This window comes from Xiphias gladius, chromosome 23 (assembly GCF_016859285.1).
Source record: "Xiphias gladius isolate SHS-SW01 ecotype Sanya breed wild chromosome 23, ASM1685928v1, whole genome shotgun sequence".
Lineage (NCBI taxonomy): Eukaryota > Metazoa > Chordata > Actinopteri > Istiophoriformes > Xiphiidae > Xiphias > Xiphias gladius.
In genome coordinates this window covers 22,255,892-22,278,897 of record NC_053422.1, presented here as the reverse complement: position 1 = coordinate 22,278,897, position 23,006 = coordinate 22,255,892, and the positions used below count along the sequence as shown (strand labels likewise).

Here is a 23,006-nt window from a genome sequence, read left to right as displayed (position 1 = left end):
TTTTTCTTTTTAACTGCAGTGGACTGATGGCAGGACCACCGTAGAATAAATGGGCTGTTTTATCCTCAACCTGAAGGCAAATCATTAACAGTATTAATCGTCGGGATCCTGGGGCTGTGTGGGTATTCGAGAATCTAATCAGGGATTTTTTACCCTTAAATGATTAATTCAGCAGGGTAATAATTTGCAGTCTCACACTCTAATCCTGCACTTCCTGAAGTAAGGTGACGGGGCTCTTTAAGGACTGTGTAATAGATCCCTGAAATATAAAGAGAAGTTTTGTTTCAGTGTTCACCCATTCATTCTTAGCCATTCATGTAGTTGGTGAATTTAAAGAAAGATATGCTGCCTTTTGCTCCATTAGCAAAATTTGTGAATAGGCCTTTATGTGTCAAGTCAATGTTGTAAAGAAGGATCTTATTTTTCCAAATGATCCAGCAATAGCTTGTGTTATTATTTGCTAATAGTATGACAATAAATGTATTATTTTGTGACTAGACACTATGTGCTTATAGTATTTTTCTGGTTTTCTGGTATTTTTTCTGGTAGTGCAGCTACACAAAACATCAGTGATACAATTTTCTGAACTTTGCCTGTTAGCTGAGTGAAAGGAAAAATGAATGCCCATGCTTGCTTGCTCATCAAATCCACACATTGCTAAATTCACCCACTCATATTTGCCTGAAGGTACCAGTACTTTTGCCCACTATTGACTGGCTTTAGACTGTTTGATAAGAGGTTTCTCTTTACCATTAGTATGAACAACCCAGTTCATATAAAAAAATACTTTAACCTCTGAATGGGAGCCCAAAGGGATATTTCAGCAATTTAGAATTGCACTGTCATTAAGATTGGGGATTTACAAGAGACAGATTAAAGAAAGTAAGGTCAAAATTGAGGCAGCAAAGGCTGAGATATCCTGAACTTTTTATCTTTCTTATGGGTGAAACTAAGAGGACACTGGATCCTACAATTCCCACAATGCAACTCAGTAGTGTCTTTCGTTAGATCTCCCTGCCTGGTAAATGCCCACATCTTAGTAACTCGGTCTTTCTGATAAAAAATGGAGGTGTCAAGCCCAATCCAAAATAACTGATGAAATCATCGGGGTTATATTCTCTGACTTTAAAAAGCTCCTTCAGAAATACCGAGGACTTTATACAACTGTGGTCACAGCTTGAGGAGCACTTTTCATGACTAGTAAATCAATTATCTTTGCCAACTGTATCAAGTCGGAGCCACACAGAAAGCTCAGGTCATCCTGCTGGACTCCCAGCACCCTCTACACAGAGAGTTTCCTTAGCTTCCACTACGGCCGGAGGTTTACCTCCCTAGAGGCGACACAAACAGATACACAACGTCTCTTGTTCCATCAGCTCTTAGCTTTTTAAACAAAATGTGATTTGTCCTGCTTCCAGCTGTGGATGTGATGCAGTGACCTCAGGTTTTCCGGCTTCTGGGTTTTGTGACAGTAGCGATGTTGGTTTTAACCTGTGCCTATTTGTGTATGTACTGCATTGTATGTGTGTATTGTACTAATTGTGTTTTTTATTCATTATTATATCCTCTTTGATTTTACCGTGATTGGCTGATATCTATAAGCCCTTTGGGAACACTGATTTTTTTATAAAAGTGACTAGAATGCTCGTAATTTTATAAATCACACCTAAACACACCTTCTCTATGTGTAAGTAGTTTAAGATGCAGTAGAGAATATAGATTTTATAGATAACTCTTTTTTTAAAATTAAAACTGGTGATTGTCATATTTGGGGTCATTTGTATTACATTGTCTGTTGTGGTCACCTAGACTGTGTCTCTCAGTGGTTTTCAAACAATGTCAGTCTCAACGTGTTACGGAGTCATCTGTCCTTTGTCTTGTGGTGCATATTGTCAGTCCGCTGCAGCATGCCACCCACACCAGCAGCTGACAACAGGTGGTAAATCACAGCTTAAAACTGAAAGCACTTATGACAAGATTTTAAGAGCTCCCCACTCTAACGTCAGAAATTATTCTGTGAAACATGATGGTAACAGGCAAACAATACAGGTTGCAGCCTGGCAGGAGGGCTGCATGATGATGTGCAGGGCTGCAAAGGATTTTGCAGGAGCGGTTGGGTGTGAAGCGGGTGGATCTTGCAGACCTCCACCTGCACTGTCAGGTCACGACAAAACACGGTATAATGGCAACAGTACCTCTGAGATTAGCAAGCAACATTATAAAGCCTGAGAAACAGTAAACAAGTTAAAATCGTCACACTACACCTATCCAAAATATAAAGGGGGGAGAAGTTGACAACTTGTGGTACAAGTCTGTATCTGAAGGCAGCGGCCTGTGTGTTTTTGTGTGTTTCTCTGTCTGTGTCTGTGTGTGTTGAGAGTGAATGGACCCCTGTATGAACGCTCGCGAGTATGAACTTATTGAACCCATCTGCTCGCGGTGAAAAATGTGCCAGGCTTGCAGCATCCCGCGGACGTCATGGCAACCTGCGGGGAGGCAGCAGAGGCGGCGCTGACTCTGAGAGTGTGTGTGTGTGTGTGTGTGTCTGTGTGTGTGCGCGCGCGCGCGTGCGTGTGAGCGAGCCGTCTGATATTTGGTTGTGGTCTGTGGCAGCGGCCGAGCCGGACCTTCAGAGGGGAGAGCAGTGCAGCCGCAGCCGCAGCAGCAGCAGCAGCGGGCGGGCGGGAGGCTGGTGGGATGTTGAGTCTGAGCTGCCGATTAGGCTGATCAGAGCCGGAGCTACGATGCAGTGACGGTCTACAGGAAGACACCGACGCGCGCGCACACACACACACACACACACACACACACACACTGAGCGAGGGAGAGGAGGGGAGGGCGAGTAGCACACGAATGCGCACGAGAAATGATCCGGTCCTAGACCATGGCACCGTCGGGCTCGCGTAGTATCAAGCGGGGCTGTCAGAGAGTTTTGTACTGGATCCCGGTCCTCTTCATCGCCCTCATAGTGGCTTGGTCATACTACGCCTATGTTTTGCAGCTTTGCATGGGTAAGAAATCAGCTGGTTGGGTAGAATGGGGAGGCTGTGTGTGTGTGTATGTGTCCGTGTGTGAGGGGGAAATGCCTATTACTGGTGTGTGTTTTTTGGTAATGGGGTAGGGAGATATTTCTGTTTGTGGTCAAGGCTGATTCTTTTTTTTCAATGCAGAAGACTGGCTTGTTGTTTACGCAGTGTGTGCACAGTGTCAGTCACATGACAATAACAAGGGATTGTCAGTATATTAATGGGGAAGTGGCACTGATGTATTTTTGCATGAAAAACTCTAGTTAAATATTTTCAAATCATAACACAGACAGAACTGGAACGATTTGGCAGCCTGCTTTTATTGTAAAGGAGCTCTGATTTCATTCTTATGACATAAACATTATCACAGGATGTACAGAAAGGGATTATTCTATGTGTCTCAGATTCATTATCTGACTCCACCACTGGCCTACCACTCTGTCAGCAGTATCCGAAAGACTAACTGTAATAGCCTCAGGCTCATGTAGTCTCTGAGCTTCATTATCTGAATTTATATCCACCACCACAACACCAGCAACATTATCTTTTGGCAATAAGTCTGACTGTGTAATGGCTTTTGAGTCAGGCCTGCCTCCTTCCTTCACACTGCCTCTGGCTGCTGAATGTTGGACGGCGCGGTTACACACAGCGAGCCTCCTCGGTGAACGGTGGACACAGAGTTGACCTGGATAGTGAGTAATGGTTTCTAGGATGTCTCACAGGAGTCTCCGCAGCCTACTCCTCTGTTCCATTTGGCAGCTTGTCAGACCACTAACAAAGAAGACCTCGTCTGTCAGAAGGGGAGGGATGAAATGGAGATGGTTTAACGAGACCAAACAGAATAAAACACAGGAGAGTTGGGGGGGGTCATAGTGCCATGTCACCGGCATGTCACCCCGAAATCTGACTGGTCCCCTTTGATGCCCCACCCGCCCATGGGGATGGCTAGCTGGCATCTTAAGGCCAGTTTATAGTTGTGCGTAGATATCGACAACATAGGCACGGCACAGCCGCGTACCTGATGCCGTAGCCTACACCGTTGCCTGACGTGTACCTCCCTAGGGATGTAACTACGCGTTGTGGCGGCACAGAAACCCAACAACTGTGATTGGGCCACTCGTCCATGTCCCTCAGTGGCCAGACAAGCGCAGAAAATGGTCGTACCCCCCGTCTCCTCCAACTTCTTCTCTCTTCTCTGCGTTGCAGTAATTTCAGTACAAGTAACTGTTGTTCAACATTTATTAGCTCAGTTTCAGTTGCCGTTGTTAGAAGTACATGAAAAAACTCAACTCAGTGGCATAGAAACCCCACCGCCAAGTAGCGTTTTAGTGGTGTAACTGCAGAGCAATGCAGACACACGAGCGAACAAGTATAAATGCTCACAACGGCGTAGACCACTTGCGAAGGGTACGGTGTAGGCTAAGTATAAACCGACCTTTAGTATCATCAATGGATCATCAATGGGTCTACTGGCTACCCAGAGCACCTGGGACCTCTGTATGAAGTGACTTAACATTTCTTGTTGTCAAATGACCACAAAGAGATGCAAAACAACCACAAAAAGACAAAAAATGACTACAAAGAGACTCAAAAATGACCCCAAAAAGACGAAAACAACAAGACGAAAACAAAACGACCACAAATAGATGCAGAATGACCACAGAAATGCAAACAATAACAAAGAGATGAAAAATGACCATGAAGAGATGAAGAACGACCAGCAACCACAGATACAAAGAATGACCACAAAGCGACAAAAACAACCTCAAAGAGACGAACATGACCAAAAATTGACTACAAACAGTGTGGGAGTCTGTGTAGGAGGGGTGGGACCCATTGTCTCAAAATTGCCTCTCCACGGCTGCAAGCTATTTAGAGTTGCAAATAGCAGCTACTTATTGATATTGTTTTTTTTGGAATTAATTTATTGCACTGAATAAGCAAGGTAACTAACAATAATGTACAGTTTATTATTGCCAAGAACCAGGGCTTTTAATGTGAGTCGTAACACATTTTTACTCATGTTACAAATGTGCCCCCTTCTTTAAAACCGTGCCTCAGTCTGGCGCCCCATTCAAAAGTTTCTAAACCCATCCCTCATCACAAGAGAGGCCAGCACAGCATCTGTCCCAGGATGAACCTCTTCTGGTACACATTAGGACATCTTTGATTACTCCAGGATGACAGAAAAGCAAAATCACTTTTATCAGGGTTTTTTTTTTTTTAACCATCTTGTTTTGCGTCCTGCAATACAACAATGAAATCATGGTGCACTCCAGTCACATGGGATGGACAGATGAAAACAACAGCAGCAGGGCAGGACAGCGGTTGCTCAAGGCCAACATGTGCTCTGCAGACTGACACAGAGACAGTTGTGCGAAAGTATCGTCAGCTGATACCTCTCGTTCAGCAGCTCAGTTAATCCCATTGTCTTCTCTTACATAATTCGCCCCAAGCAATCTGTGGCTGACCCACTTTTTTTTTAAAGCACCGAACACCAGCCTTTGAACTGTTGGTCCTCTGTGGACCAACATTGTTAAAAATGTGAATTCAGGTGGTCTTTGGCTTCTTGGAGTAAGTGTGTTGTTGGAGATTTACTTTCTTGTAGCAAGAATGCAGTGATGTTAATACTTTCATAGACACATTAATATACATCCTTGCACATGCCCTTAATCCCTCTCTCTCACACACACACACAGATACACACTTGTGCTTCACTGTCAGACTCTAGGGATTTTATGCTGGCAAGGTGGCATGCACATGATTTTTGGCTGTATTCCTCGATTCAGCTCCTTGGCTCACCTTTCCTCAGTTCCTGCTGCGCGCATGTGTGTGTGTGTGTGTGTGTGTGTGTGTGTGTGCAGCTTTACAGCCTGACTGCTGAAGATAGATGATTCTGTAAACTCAGCTAAGCATTGCTTAGATATCAGGACCGATATAAAACAGTGTCAGCTAATCTTCCAACAGGTCTCCACTTGTCTCTTTTTATGTTCTAGTGCGCGTCTCTGGGTGTCTGTGCAGGTTTTGGGGTGCTCATCAAGTATGTGGGTGCTGATGATCAGCAGCTTCGCCCAGTCTTCGCAGTTGCAGCTGTCAGCATTCACACACACACACACACACACAAAGTGTGAAGGATGTTCCTGTCGCTTTTGATGCCTTTTGCCAATGAACAGTAGTGCTTATCTATATGAGAGGAACAACGAGTCGATCTTTTTGACCAGGAGCATGTTGTGTATTGATTTTGTGAATGGTGTGGTATTGGCCACTGGGATTTACAGGGTTTACAGAATCGGCATTTGTCAGTTTTGCTAATTTGCATTCAGACTGACTGACAGTCAAACAAGTATCACGTAAAAAATGCAGCTGCTCCCTGTCTGAGGGATTTAAATGAAAAATAATTTTTCCCCACTGGCTGACACATTTGAGAATATCCCGAGACACCCCACAGTGTGCTTCACCTTCTTTAATTCAACAACGCAAACATGACTGTGTCTCATTTTTCTTTTGTCAGAGTCCATCGAAGACACGGGACAAAAGGGTGAGTGTTTTATAATGCTGTTTAACATCAAGAGGAATCATTTCCCCTCTAAGTGTCTCCAGCTGTTCTATATCTGTCAAGTGCTGAGCAGAGTTTTGGGCCAGAGGAGGTTCAGCAGCCTTCAGTCGGTGCAGAGACAGCTCCCTTCAAAACACTGCAGTCAGCCTGTGTCAGCTGGAAGTGTGTCATTAGGATTTTTTTCATTACCTCCGTTACATTTAAAGGCTGGATTTTTTCCAGCATGTCTTTTGTGATTTGAAAGAGACCACTGTCTTTAATTTTTATAAATTTTGTAGAAACATTTATGGTGCCCGGAGGATGAATCCTGCTGACTTTGGTGATCCTCTGACTAGTCCCGCAGCACCGTGATCAGACAAATGGAATCACATCAAATCACACCAATATTACTGATATTTAATGAAGCTGCAAACTGTGAATAAATGGTTAAATGCACACCACTGATAGCAGAAGAAGATGATGACGACTTGTTTATGTTTTTTCTGCTTTCAGTCATGTACTTGCTGGTGTATCATGCCATTTTCATCATGTTTGTGTGGGCGTACTGGCAAACCATCTTCACCCAGCCCATGAACCCCTTGAAGGAGGTGAGTGTCTCCGATTACGATGCAGAATTACAGTCGGCTGGGATGACAAGGCATGGTGGGAAGTGCAGGTGCAGGCTGCAGCCTCCCTGTGCGATTGAACGCTGCATTTAGACTAATAATACTTTGCAGTGGAAGTGCCTGGAGCTGTACTCTAATGGCTCGGATCCTGACCGCGGCAGACACACACACGCATACATCTTGGAGCGGACAGTCAGAGAAAAGCCACCTTTGCATTTCAGTTTCCACCGAGGCGAAGCACACATGCAGGCAATAATCCCCTCATATGAAAGCTTTGCTTTATGAGATGTGATCACCGGATCACTTGAGGTTTAGGGATTGTAATAGAAGGCAAATTTCGTGGGTGCTGTACTGTTTGTTTTGATCAGAGTTATTTGTTTCCATTGTTCAATCATAAGTCGCCTGAGTGGCTGAAAGTAATATCACAGCTCTGTGTCGCTTTGCCCCCATTTGCCTGCTGGGGCAGAAAGAGCCAAAACAACAGGAAGAAACAGAGATTCCCTTCACTGCCTGCTAAGCTGCAGCATAACAGACATTCTTGCATTAATGATACTCACATAGCTCTTAGCTCATCTGACAAAATACCTGACTGTTCTGACAAATGTAAAGATATGATTCATTAGAAATAAACAGCACTGCTCACAGATAGAGCTACTGATAAATCACAGGTTCTGTGTGTCGTTCCCTCTGTGTTCTGCCCTACCCAGTTTCACCTGTCCTACTCTGACAAGGAGCTGCTGGAGCGTGAAGATCGGGGAGAGTCCCAGCAGGAGATCCTGAGGAGGATAGCCAAGGATCTGCCCATATACACCCGCACCAACTCTGGAGGTACAGTACAGTACACACCGCTGCTGATGCAGAACAGCGGGTGCAGTCTAGACTGACGTGCAGCTCTCAGAGCTCATTTTAGCCCCGTCACCTTGCTAGTCTGTGGCGAGGTGTCGGGAGAGGCTGCTGCTGACGGATGTGTGCCTGAATTGTCGGTGTCTCCTCAGCAATCCGTTTCTGTGACCGCTGCCAGCTGCTGAAGCCTGATCGATGTCACCATTGTTCAGTCTGCGATAAGTATGGCTCTCTGCTCATGCACCTATAGAGGAAAGACCACAAGATATACTGCATTCTGGCAGGCAGAGTAAGATTCAATTACACTGACGTCTGACCCTGCTGTGTTACAGGTGCATCCTGAAAATGGATCACCACTGCCCCTGGTATGTAGTGACACTCTTTCATTAAACAGGCAATAGGATTTAAAAAAGATCAGTGACACTGCGCCAGCGTACAACTGTACTGACATGGTGTGTGATTATATAATTTCCTGTTCATTTAAGGCACCACAGAATTCAGGTTTCGTGGAAAAAGGTGTTATTTTCATTAGTTTCAAATTGCCCAGCTACATTCAAGCTAACAGTGCGTGTAAACAGGCGTCACATGGATGCACAGATAGCTTGCTTACTGGACAGAATTTAACGTCTCACCCCGCCAGATGACAGATGTTGGCAGCAGAGGGAGACAAAACAAATCTCATTCCAGTCCGTGTAATTTGTCTTTCCATAGGATCATAAAGCAATAGGTTCCAAAAATGTTAGCCCTCTTAAACAAAATGTAATGTACAATACCAGACCCTACCAGATGATCTAATTTAAATGAAACAACCCTCCTGATTGAAGGGTTTCTAGTTAAGTTCTGCAACCCAGTAGTGATGCATTTGCATGTTTTTCAGGCCAAAACAGGCTGGAAAATAGGACATTCTTTTAAAATGAATGCTTAGAATAGCTGTGTGCACATCCACAAAACCTCAGCAGGATGGGTGCCGGATACCAAAGACTCAACGTGAATACAATGAAAGTGTACTCGCAAACTGGAATCAGGCAAATGTGCACAGCCTGCGTTGTTGCTAATAAAAGCTGAAGGGAGCTCTGATTCGAATGTGTGGGTACCTCTTTTAAAAAAAAGTGTAATAACAGAAAAAACGGACACAAATGCCCACGAATCCATCCCCGGGTTTTACGGTCCCTTTCATTCTTTTTGCAGGGTGAACAACTGTGTGGGATTCTCCAACTACAAATGCTTCATGCTGTTCTTGGCATATTCGCTACTCTACTGCCTTTTCATAACTGCTACAGATCTTCAGTACTTCATTAAATTTTGGACGGTAAGTTTTACTTGCTACAATGCGAACTTTTCATTATATTGTGCATTTTCTTCTTTAGAAACTGTTGTGTCAGCTCAGAATATCTCTTAAAGGACATCTGAGATAACATGCATTCAGTGTTACATATGTGGTATTTGATTTTTTTCACAAGGCTGGAGGAAGAGCACATTTCCGTCTGAGAGAATACCTGGTATGAACCAGCCAGCTAGTTAGTGGCACCGAAATACAAACAATTTGAAAAGCCCCCTCTAGACTAGTTGAGTAGAAATCTCTCAGATCCTCCTCAGTATCCAGATTTCACCCACTTCAAGTTGTTTTTTATGGTGCACTCTGTGCTTGTGTAGTTGTGTGTTGATGTGTTGCTTTCCCCCTCAGAACGGCCTCCCAGACACGCAGGCAAAGTTCCACATCCTGTTCCTCTTCTTCTCGGCATCCATGTTCTCAATCAGCCTCGCCTCTCTTTTCACCTATCACTGCTGGCTCATCTGCAAGAACAGATCCACTCTTGGTAGGCGGTCGGTACTTCATACCTGCACGTGTGTTTGTGTGTTCTTTCAGTAGCTGCAGCATTTCAACAGCCTCAGTTAGACAGCAGCAGCGTCCTGAGTATCTGCTTCCAGTCTGCTCACTGTTTCCACAGTGTCGTCCCTGCACTCGTGACGAAGGACGTGTCATTGCATTGTTCCCACCGCCAGTCACCATCCTCATCAGCGCAGCGATTTGATGAGCCTCTCTGGGCTGTTTTAGATGGAGCAGTCTCTCATTACGTGCGCACACTGGCACTCTTTGTCTCTGTGCGTTGAGGAGAGTGGATTATCCAGAGGACTGTGTTACTGTGTAAAGCAAAGACACAAGGCTCAGAGCCGTAAGCAGCTTAGTAACAGACACTGCTAGGAAGAGAAGTCACACCTGGTGGAACAGCCTGAGAACTGCTTTTCCTGCACAACAAAGACATTTTCATTCAGTGTTGTTTCACTGATGCAGCCATTCAGGTTCATGTGTTGATCTGTCATCTGTATGAGCTGCTGTTAAAAGTCGAAGCAATAAGGAATGGTGGATTTCTTCCTCTTCATATCACACTGACTCTTCTTCTCCATGTGTGTTCTCTCAGAGGCTGTACGTGCCCCGGTGTTTCGTCACGGCACAGATAAGAACGGTTTCAGTCTGGGCTTCAGTAAGAACTTCCGCCAGGTCTTTGGTGATGAAGCTAAATATTGGCCGATTCCCATTTTCTCCAGGTAAGATCATTTGCCAAAGGTATTCAAAAGAAACTATTCTAAAAATAACAATCAAATAAAGGATCACTGGATTAAAAAAAAAAAAAGATTTAAGGTGGGCAAACTAAAAAACACACCCAATAAAGTGAGTGTATGAGTTAAGAAATTACCTACAACTTTTTCAGGCAGGTTATTTTACAGTTTAGGAGCCCCGATGACACGTGATTCTAAGACTAGACTGAAGGACAGTCAGCTGAAAGACTTGAGGCTCTACTTGGCGGGCCACAACTCCCAGCTGGGCTAAATATGAGATCGGTAAACATTAAATCCACTTTTGTAACCTGTTGAGATGCTAAGATTTGGATTATGTGGTGTCCGAATGGCAGGACTGTAACTGTGTGACACTGCTGACTAAATCTGTGTCCTTTCATCTCTCTACTGTCCACTCTAGCAAAGGCATAAACTGATCTATTGATGTGCAATAAGATTCAAAAGGTCATGACAGGTATGTCCAGGAACAGTTTATTTGTTGCCTATTTAAAAATACAAATATTGTAGGTAAATGGATGTAGAGGAAATGCCATGTATGTTTGGGGCTACAGAAATACAGGTTTGTGATGCACAGCAATCCCACTCATATTGTCTTACATACTGATTATTATTATTATTATTATTATTATTATTATTGTTTTCAAAAACCTATATTTAAAGAGGTATTCCTTAAAACATGTTTTAAAAAAACATTGCGCATAATTCTTTGTAGATGACTTTTAGTTAATAGTTAAAAACATTATCCCATAGGCATCCACTGTATTTATATTACATCAGTTTGCTCAGTCCTGCACACTGATCAACTGCGAATAATCTCAATATGTTGAAATGCATAGTTTACGAGTTATTGCGAGTTATATAATGCATTCGTGTCTATGGAGGCCTATTAAGTCCCACTGTATTTATAACACAGCATCTTACAATACAGTCTCCATTCAAATTTCAAAATGGTGACTATTATATATGGATCTACTCTACATAAAGTCATCCCGATGAAATGTGCATTTTTTAAATCATATACCATACTGTGTTACAACCTAATACTAAAGTGTTTTGAAGTCTCCATTCACTCCTAATGCATTTATAACTAGACTGGCACTCTGTAGAGCACATACCTCTGCCAAGGTGAAAAGAGCCCTGTTAAGGAAAGTGATAGGGAATTCCTGGATCTGCCCCTTAAACCAGATCCGCACCAATATGTAATGGGTTCTTCCCTGGCCCATGCCCCATCCCTCCACCGAGGTTGATGCAAATCGGCACAGTGCTTTTTGCGTAATCCTGTTGACAAATAAACCAACAAACAAACCAACAAACAGACACAGGGGAAAACGTAACCTCCTTGGTGGGGGTAACTAGAACTCTATAAGGACAATGAGTTTTCATATTAATTACAGAGTCATCCAAATGTCATGCCAATCAGCAGCAATGCTCATGCTAAACACACGTGTTTCTTCAGAAAATGTTTCTCTGGTTCAAAAAAAGCAATTCAGTCATCTTTCAAAATAATCTAACTCAGGATGTCAGAGGAGTCTTGAATGAAAGGAGCCCCTCTTCAAACTGGGGATTAGTGAGCCCTGCCACTTAGATTGAAAGAAAATGGTTTAAAAGAGAGAAAAGTCCTGAAGGAGACACGAAAGCATCAGCACCAGTAAACAACGGCATCAAAACTGTGAATTAATGCAGAGGCTCTAGTTCTGCAATATTAGTGATTCATGCTGACAGAATGAATAACATCATGAATATACATCTTTTTGGTAATTACAGTCACAGTTTGAATATTTGAAGACTAAATATAGTTTTTGAGGTACAAACTTGAGATTCAGTTGTAACTGGATACAGAAGCCTGTGTGTTAAAATATTTGCAACAACTAGTTACTATGCATTTATTTATTCTGTAACTTCAACCACTGTAATACTCAAACACATGGAAAGTTATTGTCGTAGGATGTTTTGCAAAGCAAATTTTCCCTAGAGATGGTGACATTAAAGGGAAACTGTGTAACTTTTGAAAGATGAAATTACACACACTTTCTCTTATAAATGAAAAGTTAAAATCATGAGCAATAAAACACACCTTTGCTTAAATCAGTAAACTCAGAGGTTTTGCTACTACAGCCTTACTTGGTATGGTATGACCAGTGGCTTATGGTGGCTACTGTTAGCTCAACTTAGGCAGATATAAATGTGTAACGTACATTACTGAGTCAGTGTTCGCTGACTTTATGACTCTTCTCTGCTTGTAATACTGTTTGACAATGCTTTAGCATTTACCATTAATTGCCAACTGGGGCCACAGTGGTTTCTATTAAGCACAAGTTATATGGGCGCTTTAACACGATTTACAGTCTTTAATAGTCACCATTTCCACGTAGATAAAATTTGAATCATAACATATAATTCTACCGATGTTTTTAATCTCACCTGAACTTAACAGTTATTATCTACTTATTTAATCATCAAGCTGTACTTCCTCCTTTCCTTTCTGCTGGCTTTCCAGTTTAGGTGACGGTTGCTCATTCCCATCCTGTCTGGTGAATCTGGACCCTGAGCAGCCCTCCTCACCCACTGGCTCCAACCCTGCCAACAAGGCGTGAGTGCAAAAATGAAGAACCCACACATCCATAAAAACATTAACTCGACTACTGTGCAGAAAACAATAGAGTCTGCACAAGTCGCAAGTTAGCCCCTAGTGGTTTATTAACCTGTAGGTTTAAGGAAGCAGGAATATCCCCTTGCAGCAGTTGTGGCCCTGCAGTTTCAAATTAATCATTTAGATCATAGGATTACAGGATTTAGGACTATTTTATTTAAAGAAGGGGGCTATCAGGGGGCCCTGAATTCCTGGTTACATCCCTGCTCACGGGTAATTGTGTGTTTCCAGTGCAGCAGAGGGCCGCCAGTTCCCATCCAAGCCGCTGAGAGAGAGTCAGAGTCGACTGCTCACCAGCACCCCCTCCTGGACAGAGAGCGACAGTGCAACAGACAAGGACAAGAAAGGTAGGATAATGGCTTTTCCATGGCTGCTTGATAACATGACCTCCGGAAGACAAATTATTAAGATTTAAAACAGATTTTTATGACTTAAATGATAGATTTTATTCAAACCCATGTGTTTGTTTAGGTGCCAGCAACCCAGGGATGACCATAGAAAATGAGGCATAACCGGAGTAAGAATTGGCACCTTCTTTCCAGAAAAGTAAGCTTACAGTCACGGGGTATTCCTGCACGTCATGCTTTAAAATTAACATCTGTAACTATGTGGTCTCTCCCACAGGTCTCTGCCCCCCCCCCCCCCTCCTCGGTGTTTGTGCCTATCAGAACGTGATGTGGTGGTGACATCATCGATATTCCTGGTTTTCCATACTGCACCCTTCCTCTGAGAGGTTTACATGACCGACATCACATACAAACCCCGAGAAAAATGAATAATTATTACCATCAGTATCACTGTTACTGTTATCAGCAACATTATCTGCTGCTGTCTGAGAGTATTTGGGCATCAGAACAAGTCAAGTGGGTCAAAAATGAAAATTGCATTCCAACAATCACATTTTTATTTTTATTTTTTTCTATGTGAATAAGCACAGGAAGAGGGGATGTTTTTGCACTTTGTATACTGGTTAATCAATCTGAGCTGCTTTTGTATGTTAACAGTTCATGACAGAAACTCTCAGAATTATCTACAAGAAGTTTGTTTTACGTATTTTTCATAGCTTAGCACATTCGTGAATGCTGTTATAATTTCGCTAAACATTTGCATATTAAGTATAAATTAGTAGTGGTGTTAATGTGATGTAAATGACATTCCTTTTGTCTTTTTTTTTTCTTCTTTTTAGTGAAGTTTTTTTGTTGGAGGGGGGGCGGGTTTCCACCCACCGCGTTGAGTGTTTTGGAAGTTCAAATGATGCATGCTCTCATCTCAGGATGTCAACACAAACACACCCTGTTGTAGTGACCTGTACCACAAGATGTTCTCCCTTTTGCTTGACTACGAAAAAAAACCAAAAAAAAAAGTGTGGTCATTAGTTATTACATTTTTTAAAAAGGGCTCTTCTGACTCGTTATAGCATGAGTGAGGATGTTGCTGTCACACCTGGAAGCTGGTGATGCTCTGTGCCCCGACACCCCCCCCCCCCCCGCCCCGCCAAATATCTAAAATGCTGTCTGGTAGCCTACAATACATGTCAAACTGCCGGCCAAAAGCTTCCTGACTGTTTGTGTCTGGAGGGCCAGCTCACTGGCCGCCAGCAAAAACAAGCCTCTGTGTGATGCTGCTGCAGATCTGTTCACCATCAAAAAGCTGATACTGTTGAGTGTTTTTCTAACTCACAACATGATGTTGTGGATGTACTGTGGAGCAAAAAAAAAAAAAAACTAAAACAAACAAAAAAAGAATCTGCTCCAGCTACTTTGTAAAGTCTTATTTTCACCTACTGAGGATTCTATCTGTTCTCGTCTCGGGCTGGAAATGATTAAAAACATCACTGAAAATTAGTTTAAAGAATGTATGCTTGTTTCAAAAAAGCTTCATGGTAAGTGTCAATTTCTATTTTTCTATTCTTCTGTCTGTATGACTCCAGAGACAATATGGATGTGTGAGGCAATGTACCGTACAGCTGTAATGCCTTAAAAGAATAAAATGAGCTCATCTTCCGCGTTCTGATTCAGTTCTTTAAAGAGTCATTGAAGAGATGTAATGCTCAAGAGCATTTCATGGTAGAAAAATTTCACGCCTTTATTTACAAAATAATCTAAAAACAATCCTCTTGTATATTGCATATTCTTCTTTTACTCCTTTACAGTGTGAGAGATATGCTGCAGAAAGAAAGAAAAGTGTTTCAGTTATCACGTTCTGATGCTGAGGGAGGTTAATAAGTCATGAACCTACACTTCAACACACACCTATGGAAGTTCAGGATACTATTCAACAACACAGCATTTATTCAAACCTTTTAGTACATGCGTCTGTTCTAGGCAGCATGAATCTGGAAAGCAGTACAAAAAAAACAAAAAAACAAAACAAAACAAAAACATTAAAAAAAAAAGCACAAATGTTTCATTCAAAGGCCAGAACTACAAGAGAAATTAACTGCACTGGAGAGAAAAAGATTCATGTTAAAAAGCAATGTTATGTTTTCCCCAACGAGTGAAAGTTTTTTTCTTCTTTTATTACAACACTAAAACTCAAATCCTTAATTTGAATTAAAAATGAAACTTTACTCTCAAAAGAGTAGTTCAGGGAAGCCCCAGCATTGTGAGTGTTTTTTTCAATAGTTTTTAATTGTTTTTTTAAGGTCTGGTGAATTTGGTCAAAATCAGTGCAGGACATTATGTTGAGAGGTGATGCATCTGCGTTCATATGTGCTTGTGTCAATGAGGGCGTTCACATGGACAAATACTCAACACACCCCCAATAAAAGCCACTTGTATGCATCTTGGTACATACTGCAACAACTCTGAGAATGATCGTGAATAAAGAAAGAGAACCAGCAACTAATAACGCAGAGAAAAGGATGATCGCGTATTTCACCATCCCATCTATAAGCACAATGCACCAGCTTGTTAGTTAAAGGCTTCTCACGGTGGGATTAGAGCTTGTTAAGGTCATTTTAAACATTCCTTATGACCAAATGAAACATACTTCATTGACTATTCATGTGCACGTAAACACACTCACTGAGGGCTCCCTTTCTCATTATCACACTAGAAATTCAATGATTGGGGAGGAGCATACTGACTTGCGGTGTCGTAGTGTTGAATGTCAGGCAACCAGCACAATAAATTAAAGTTTAAAAGATAAGAATGCAGCTAATATTAAGGCTGAGCGTGGTGAGAGCAGTTGTTCTGATATTAAAGGTTCACATGTTCGCAATGTAAAATGGGAACATAGAGAAGGCAACAAAGAGGAGAGAGACACCAGAAACTTTTTCAGCTTTCCATATAAAATCAGGTTAGAGCTTTAAAGTGCAAAACATTTCTACAGAACATTTTAGGAAAACTAAAATCCCATCTTTTCAAGCATGTTAAATGTAACTGAACCAACCAGACTGTCTACGCTGCCTCGAAGGAATAAAAGACTAAACTCACACACACGCAGCAGCAACATGTGTGAGGGCAGCTAGGATTTTTTTTTTGACCATCATACTCAGTTGTCTAAGGTGGGCAGAGCCTATGAGAAACAGCTTGCTAAACAATGTATATGTTTTGTGTTCTTCCATTATTATTTTCATCCAGCTGTCGAAGCTTGGCCTCAGCGCCACACTGACTGTGGAGATGAACTGCAGGATGGGAGAGTTTCAGAGTGATGTCACGACTGCTGTTTGTTAGCCTCCTCTTCGTAAGCGTTTCCTGTTCCGTTCTGGACATAGGCAGAGCCAGAGCCGAGCCCGTACAAGTGACCACAGTACTTTGCATCATCGATATGATCCTCAAAGAACATCTGTAGGAAAAACATTTAAAAGCACAGGACACTGAGAACAGACACTTAAACATTCATTTCACATCATATTATTAAAGGCGTCATAAGTTGATCTTAAAAGCCACAAGTTTAATTCTCTGGAACTGGTCGCAAATTTAAGCTTATGATAGCATCATCATGCAAAATACCGGCACTGATGTGTTTCTTCCCAACTCCATTCAGTGGTAAGTTATGCTATAAAGTGATTCCCACAGTGGTGAAGTGTTTCAAATGATCAACAGCTGTTCTTTTCTTTTGTCTTCTTCATTTTCATTAGCCTTGCAAAGCATAAATATCAGCTCAGATTCCACAAGATTAGCACTCTGAGAAATATGCAAAGTGTTTCAGTGTGTAGTCTCTAGAGAATCACAATGTTTTTACAAACAATGAAAATTTGAACCCAAGACCAATAAGAGAGGCAAGTGACTGGTTCATTGGTCCAGTTCTATCGGACGCCGGGAGGGTGCAGGTGAGGTTCAAGTGAGCAAGAGTTGCGGAGTATTTCCTCAAGAAGTTGAAATTGGCTCGAAGGTTTTCACAGTGTTTTCTAGTTTATTAAACTCATACTGTGCATAAGAGGTGATGATTGAGATAATGAAGTGATTTTAGAAGATTCTACAGGATGCACATTTCTCTCTCTCTCTCTGCATGTTCTACCTTGTGGTTTTGCTGCAGCCTAATCTGATTACATTCAGCTAGGACTTGTGCTGCATTGAAACTGATCGCTCATCGCTCACCAATCCATGTTAACTAAGTCCGAACTAGTACGACTGCTGTCTTGTCTTATACATGAAAGTGACCAGGGTGCTTATTCAGACATGACACCAACATGTTAAATTGCCGTCAGATTAATCTAAAAGAGTGCATGTATGAAAGGGGCTTAAAGTGGCAATCTGGAAGATTTCAGTCCTGGTTGATTTGGCGACAGCTGTAGTTACTGGTGGTAACAGCAAATGTGGTTTAATACTGCAGCTCACAGAATTCTGGGGACAGCAAAACAAACTATTGTTATTTTAATAAAGAAAAACAGGCATAATTTTGCCTTATTCCATCATTCTGTGAGCAACCGTGATCTGATTTTATGCTGCACACATTATGAGTCTGTGAACAGCAGGGCACAGTGAAAGGAGTTGGTTACCTCCCTGAGAAGTTGAAGGTGTGTAGCCTGTCGCCTGCAGCTGTTCATCTAAAAGCTCACTGTGGCCACTATTTCTTTTTCCGTTACTCCCTGCAATATTTCAGACTGAGCGACTGTCCAGAAGTGCCCAAAATGACCCATTTTTGATGAACAGCAGCGTTTTGTTTTTTTTTCAGGAATGTCGCCACAGACACCCAGTTCATAATACTGCAAATGTGTAAATATTGCAATACTTTCATCAGTGGGCCACAGGCTTATTCACCATCGTGTTACCTCATTCAGCAATAGATAGTGACTTAACAGACATGTATTTAAATGAAAATCCTTGATTGCCATTCGAATTCATACTTTCGGCTAGCTTTGTGAGGTCTGAGTTTCACTAAACACAACTCCTTTCACTGACCCGATGAGCCTACCTCTCTCATCTTGAAGAAAGCCATGCCTGTGAGTAAAGAGTCGGAGCCGGCCTGATGCTGTGGTCCAATCCTCTCCAGCTCCAGCTGTTCAGCTACTTCCTGCAGCCCACCCTGAAAACAAAACACTGTCACTCAAGATCCATTCTTCTAGTCTAAGTAAAACCTGAGGGGCCACACAATGAGAGAGAGGTGCTCCGTGCTAGCTGCTGTAATATTTATCAAAGTACCTTCAGGTTTTTACAGCTCTTCATGAGGTACTTGACATCATAAATGACTGGAAAGTACAAGCGAAGAATCTCAAAAAAGTCCACCTCCTCCTCAGGCAGGTTAGCGTTGGAAAGAATCTTGATCAGGTATCCAAAGTCATAGCCGCTGCAACACACGTATACACAAACACACGCACAGCTTTTAACAGTGTTTTTAAAGCGCACAAAGCAGCAGGCTCCAAAAGATTTGGACACTTCCAAGTTGTCATGACACAAAGATTATTAAGGGCAGCCTGACTGGTTTTCTTTTTCTTATGCCTGTACCCGCTTGCCTGGCCTATGTCAAGTATTCAAGTCCACTACACATGCAAGAGCCAATAGCTACACATAGTCCCAAAAAAGATCATGTGATGTCAATGAGAACTTTACAACAAGTATCCAGTGGCTAACAGGAACTGAAAAAAAGATGAACAAGATGCTCAGTTCCTTCGCTACAGACCGATTATCCAATAAGATTAACACTGAATTCACAACAATAAGGAAATAGGATGAACTGAAGAAGTACCATATCAAAATCAGAATCAGCAAAAACAACAAGTCTATAAATAAAAATGAAATTAAAGCCTGATTGTAAAAGTGTGTTCTAAATACCTGAACAAGATGACAGTGATGTTTCAAACCTAAGCTTTGTTTTACATCCAAAGCCTGGTTATCTCTAGTCTCAGTTTGCCATGGAGACACAGAGGGAAACTGAGTACGAAATGAAGATGGTAAAAAGCAGATTGTAGAAAATACGAGTAAAAAGTTGCTTCGTCACCAATAATTACACTTGAACAGAAAATTTGATAGTAAATTTTAACCAGGATATTTTCTTGTTTTTGCTCCTGTGTAGCAAAACAATCCTAGTTCCGCGTAACATCTTACCCCTCATTACAAGACACCGATAAAGTGGACGGTCTGGATAACAGATATTGTCTATTACGTATATGGCGATAAGCAAACACAGTCAAATGATAACCTATGATACTACAATTAACACATTGTATTTCTCGTAAGTGCATACTGTCTGACAACGGTTTGTTCACTGGGTAACTGGTAAGAAAAGCGAGAGAAAAATGCAGCCGTCTACAGTATAGCTGCCGGAATTCCAATGTAACTGTCTGGATACAAAAACAGCTACTAATTGCAAAAGCAGAATACCTGTGAAAAGACAGCCACTTGACCCCATCACAGAGCACGACTCCTGATGTCATCAGCAGCTCTGCAAAGTATAGCGTCTCGATGCCTTCGTCCTCGTGCTTCTTGAACTGAATCCCTGAAGTGGTCAGGAGTTCAATGGAGTCCTGTGCATACATATCCTCTCTGGTGAGACACAACACACATCACACTATTATTATTATTACTACTATTGAAAACACAAAAGACAATCAGCTGGGTAGGTTAGCAGTCATGGACAACAACGTCAAAATTTTGTGAGTTTAAAATAATGGCTTGTGTTTTGTTACAATATGCATTTGAAAGGGATGAGATGCTTTTCTCAAAGCTAGTACCTGAACCATACATGTGGATTCTGCAAATTCTGGTTTAAACATGACTATACAGTGCCGAAATGATGCATGTGAAGATGTGTTGCCAACACTGTGGCCCGTGGTAAATCCTACTAATGTAAGGTTAAGGCTCCGGATACATTTTGATGCACAATAAGAAATGATGAGATGAAACAGACAGGAAAATCATCTCACGTGAGGTTAAACTTAAAATTGAACTGCCATGTTGATGTTCCCGGAGGGTATTCTCCTTGTTCGTTCATGAACGTGAGGCCCAGCTGGATTATCTTGAGCAAATCCACATTGCAGCGCAGTAACTGGTACTGATAGTCAGCGTTGCTTCTGAACTCTCCGATCGGTCTGGCTACTACACCTGGAAACTCTGTGTCCTGCGAGAAGACAATTTATTATGCACAATGGAAATCTATCAAAAAAACTCAAGTTTCTTTCCCCGTGTGTTTCTATGAGCACCGCTCACCATAGCAATGTAGTTGTATTTTCGGATGACATGTCGGATCCTCTTCAGCTCCTCCTCCAGGTTGGTGGCCCAAACCTCACATATTCTTTGGCTGTGATCCACAGTAGCTGCGGGCATAGTGCCACTTCGCCATGCAAAGGGAAAGGGACAGACAGAAAGACAGAAGCTTCAAGAGGATAGTAGATTCATAGTCCTAGCTCTGTATATGCTGACCTGTGACAGACCAAATAATAAAGGTGGCAGCACAAAGGCATTGAACACATGATCCCCAGATACCCAAGAATTGCTGACAAACCATTTGGCTAACAATATATACCGTTATAATATTAATTGTAGGAGACACAACCTGCTCTGGGCATCACATCACAGTTATCTGTATGTCAGTCTCAATACTGAGGAAGCTAATTCAATCTCAAGAGATGTCTGTGCTTCCTTTCAGCTGGGACACCTCACATTAACTGCTAGATTAACAAGTCACATAAATGCAAGCAGACAGTGGGAACCGTCTGCTTGCCGGCTACTGAAGACCTGCAGGACGTGCTTAGGCGGCTGCTGTTAACACTGGCTCGTCGCAGGCAGTTTTTCAGCAGCACTTGGGGCTAGCTAGGTTACCTGTAGCAGTTAGCAGGCTACAGGCTTAGCGCTGGTTAACATGAGCAGGACAGTGGAGGCTCTCAGGTCGGCGGCTGTGTACAGTTTCAGGGCACTTCTCAAGCAGACAGCTGACTCGTCAGATAAATAGGAGTGTGTGCAAAACATGAAAGAGACGACCAACTAGCACCGGCAGCAGCAGCGCACACGCACACGCAGACATACACACACAGACACACACGCGCGCGCACAAATATATGTATATATATTTATATGTACACATATACACATTATGTACACTCGGCGCAGCTTTGATACTGCAAAGCTACTGTAGCCTGGTTAACTTACCGTTCCCCAAACCGGGCGGGTGTGTGTTTAAAGCGTGTACTATCTGAAAACTGTTACTTTGTTCTACGTTATTGTGTCGGGGCTGTTCCGCTAACTTTTAAATAGTTTATATTCAGTATTGTATCGATGTCAACCTACGGCTGCCATCATATCTGAGGCTACAACACGACGTCATCACGTAAAACGAAAACGTCATGCGCGTCTGTATGTATGTATGCTTATGGCCGTATGACCCACGTCCCATTTGGTCACAGCTCCAGCTTCAGTAACTTTAACAAATTTGAGAATATTTGTTTAACATTTTTAATTACGCGTTTAATCAAACTGATCCAAAGTAAATTAAACTTTTAAATGTTATGGACCAGCTATTTCTTAAAGTTCGCCATCAATTTTGCTTTTCCTCGCTGCACGCGCACACTTTATTTTTTTTTTTACGTACATAATAATTAGCTTTTTCTTGCAGTTTCAGTTTTTCATCAGGCACTTTTTTTTTCTTTTTTACCACTAATACAGTTTAGAAAGACTATAATGCAAACAAAAAAAAAAAAGACACATTTTATCCTCCAAGTAAACGTCTCTTTGCTTTTAGATAATAAATGAAAAGCAGACAGTTAAGACAGCTCATCCAGCTGTCAGAAAAGCACCACTGGTGTTGACAGGGCCTCAGGGTCTGGTTCAGGGCCAGTACAGCTGGGCAGATGTTCATCAGCAACAGGTACTGGTGCTCTGTGACAACTTTTGTTGCCACTGACAAAACCTGACTGATAATGTCAAAAAAAAAAAACTGGTCGAGGCCTACTCGTACCAGTTACAAGATAAGCTGTCTGCATTAGGAATTGTTCAGACATAAATTGCTGCAGCTCTCCTGCATCAAGGCTTATGTATGGTGAAAAAAAGGGGCACAGGAGTGCAGTACAATTGGGTTTCAGTTCTACTGTTTTGAGTAAATAAATAAATGTATGTCATTCTCAAACATGCCAGACTGTGCAGCTCATTGCTTAACCTGTTTGACTTTCTGGCTGGTTAGAAGAATTGTTGAACGTACAAAGCGGAGGTTTTGCAAACGCTTGGAGACATTTTCACAGGTTTGGTTAACTCAGTCTACAAAAGTAATGGTCAGAGTGTGTTCTAGAGTTTGTCCAGGAATCTCAAACCCTGTGCTATTAAAACCAAAACTATCTGCATGGCTAGATACCGGTATGGATATGTGAGAAAATG

General features: G+C 42.1%; 2 protein-coding genes across 5 annotated transcripts; one reads left to right on the top strand and one right to left on the bottom strand.

The window, feature by feature from the left end:
* The first annotated feature begins 2,884 nt into the window (after window positions 1-2,884).
* Window positions 2,885-13,779, top strand: zdhhc2 (zinc finger DHHC-type palmitoyltransferase 2). Of its 2 annotated transcripts, XM_040120048.1 has the most exons (13): window positions 2,885-3,011; window positions 6,538-6,564; window positions 7,075-7,169; window positions 7,895-8,015; window positions 8,183-8,252; window positions 8,363-8,395; window positions 9,219-9,339; window positions 9,491-9,529; window positions 9,715-9,847; window positions 10,451-10,577; window positions 13,105-13,197; window positions 13,489-13,604; window positions 13,729-13,779. In XM_040120048.1, exons 1-13 carry the CDS (start codon window positions 2,885-2,887, stop codon window positions 13,767-13,769), a joined length of 1,143 nt encoding a protein of 380 aa, XP_039975982.1. In that variant the 3' UTR covers window positions 13,770-13,779. The 2 variants fall into 2 exon arrangements, with proteins under 2 accessions (XP_039975982.1, XP_039975983.1); XM_040120049.1 differs by lacking the exon at window positions 9,491-9,529.
* A 1,562-nt stretch (window positions 13,780-15,341) lies between these two features.
* On the bottom strand, window positions 15,342-21,953 carry cnot7 (CCR4-NOT transcription complex, subunit 7). Of its 3 annotated transcripts, none has more exons than XM_040120758.1 (7): window positions 21,789-21,953; window positions 20,850-20,973; window positions 20,567-20,760; window positions 20,025-20,186; window positions 18,846-18,990; window positions 18,619-18,729; window positions 15,342-17,046 (listed from the first exon to the last, which is right to left on the bottom strand). In XM_040120758.1, the coding sequence occupies exons 2-7, from the start codon at window positions 20,964-20,966 to the stop codon at window positions 16,915-16,917; spliced, it is 861 nt and encodes a 286-aa protein (XP_039976692.1). In that variant the 5' UTR covers window positions 20,967-20,973; window positions 21,789-21,953; the 3' UTR covers window positions 15,342-16,914. The 3 variants fall into 3 exon arrangements, with proteins under 3 accessions (XP_039976692.1, XP_039976693.1, XP_039976694.1); XM_040120759.1 differs by lacking the exon at window positions 21,789-21,953 and adding an exon at window positions 21,462-21,671; XM_040120760.1 differs by lacking the exon at window positions 21,789-21,953 and adding an exon at window positions 21,196-21,428.
* Between the last annotated feature and the right edge of the window lie 1,053 nt (window positions 21,954-23,006).

Excerpts from the sequence above, each read along its gene's own strand:
- zdhhc2 (XM_040120048.1), top strand. The coding sequence starts at position 2,885 with ATGGCACCGTCGGGCTCGCGTAGTATCAAGCGGGGCTGTCAGAGAGTT. Across the intron at positions 3,012-6,537 it reads TGTTTTGCAGCTTTGCATGG|AGTCCATCGAAGACACGGGA; the intron begins GTAAGAAATCAG and ends TTCTTTTGTCAG. Across the intron at positions 13,605-13,728 it reads AACAGACAAGGACAAGAAAG|GTGCCAGCAACCCAGGGATG; the intron begins GTAGGATAATGG and ends GTGTTTGTTTAG.
- cnot7 (XM_040120758.1), bottom strand. The coding sequence starts at position 20,966 with ATGCCCGCAGCTACTGTGGATCACAGCCAAAGAATATGTGAGGTTTGG. Across the intron at positions 18,730-18,845 it reads AGAGCTGTAAAAACCTGAAG|GGTGGGCTGCAGGAAGTAGC; the intron begins GTACTTTGATAA and ends TTTTGTTTTCAG. Across the intron at positions 17,047-18,618 it reads CTTTCTTCAAGATGAGAGAG|ATGTTCTTTGAGGATCATAT; the intron begins GTAGGCTCATCG and ends TTTTTCCTACAG.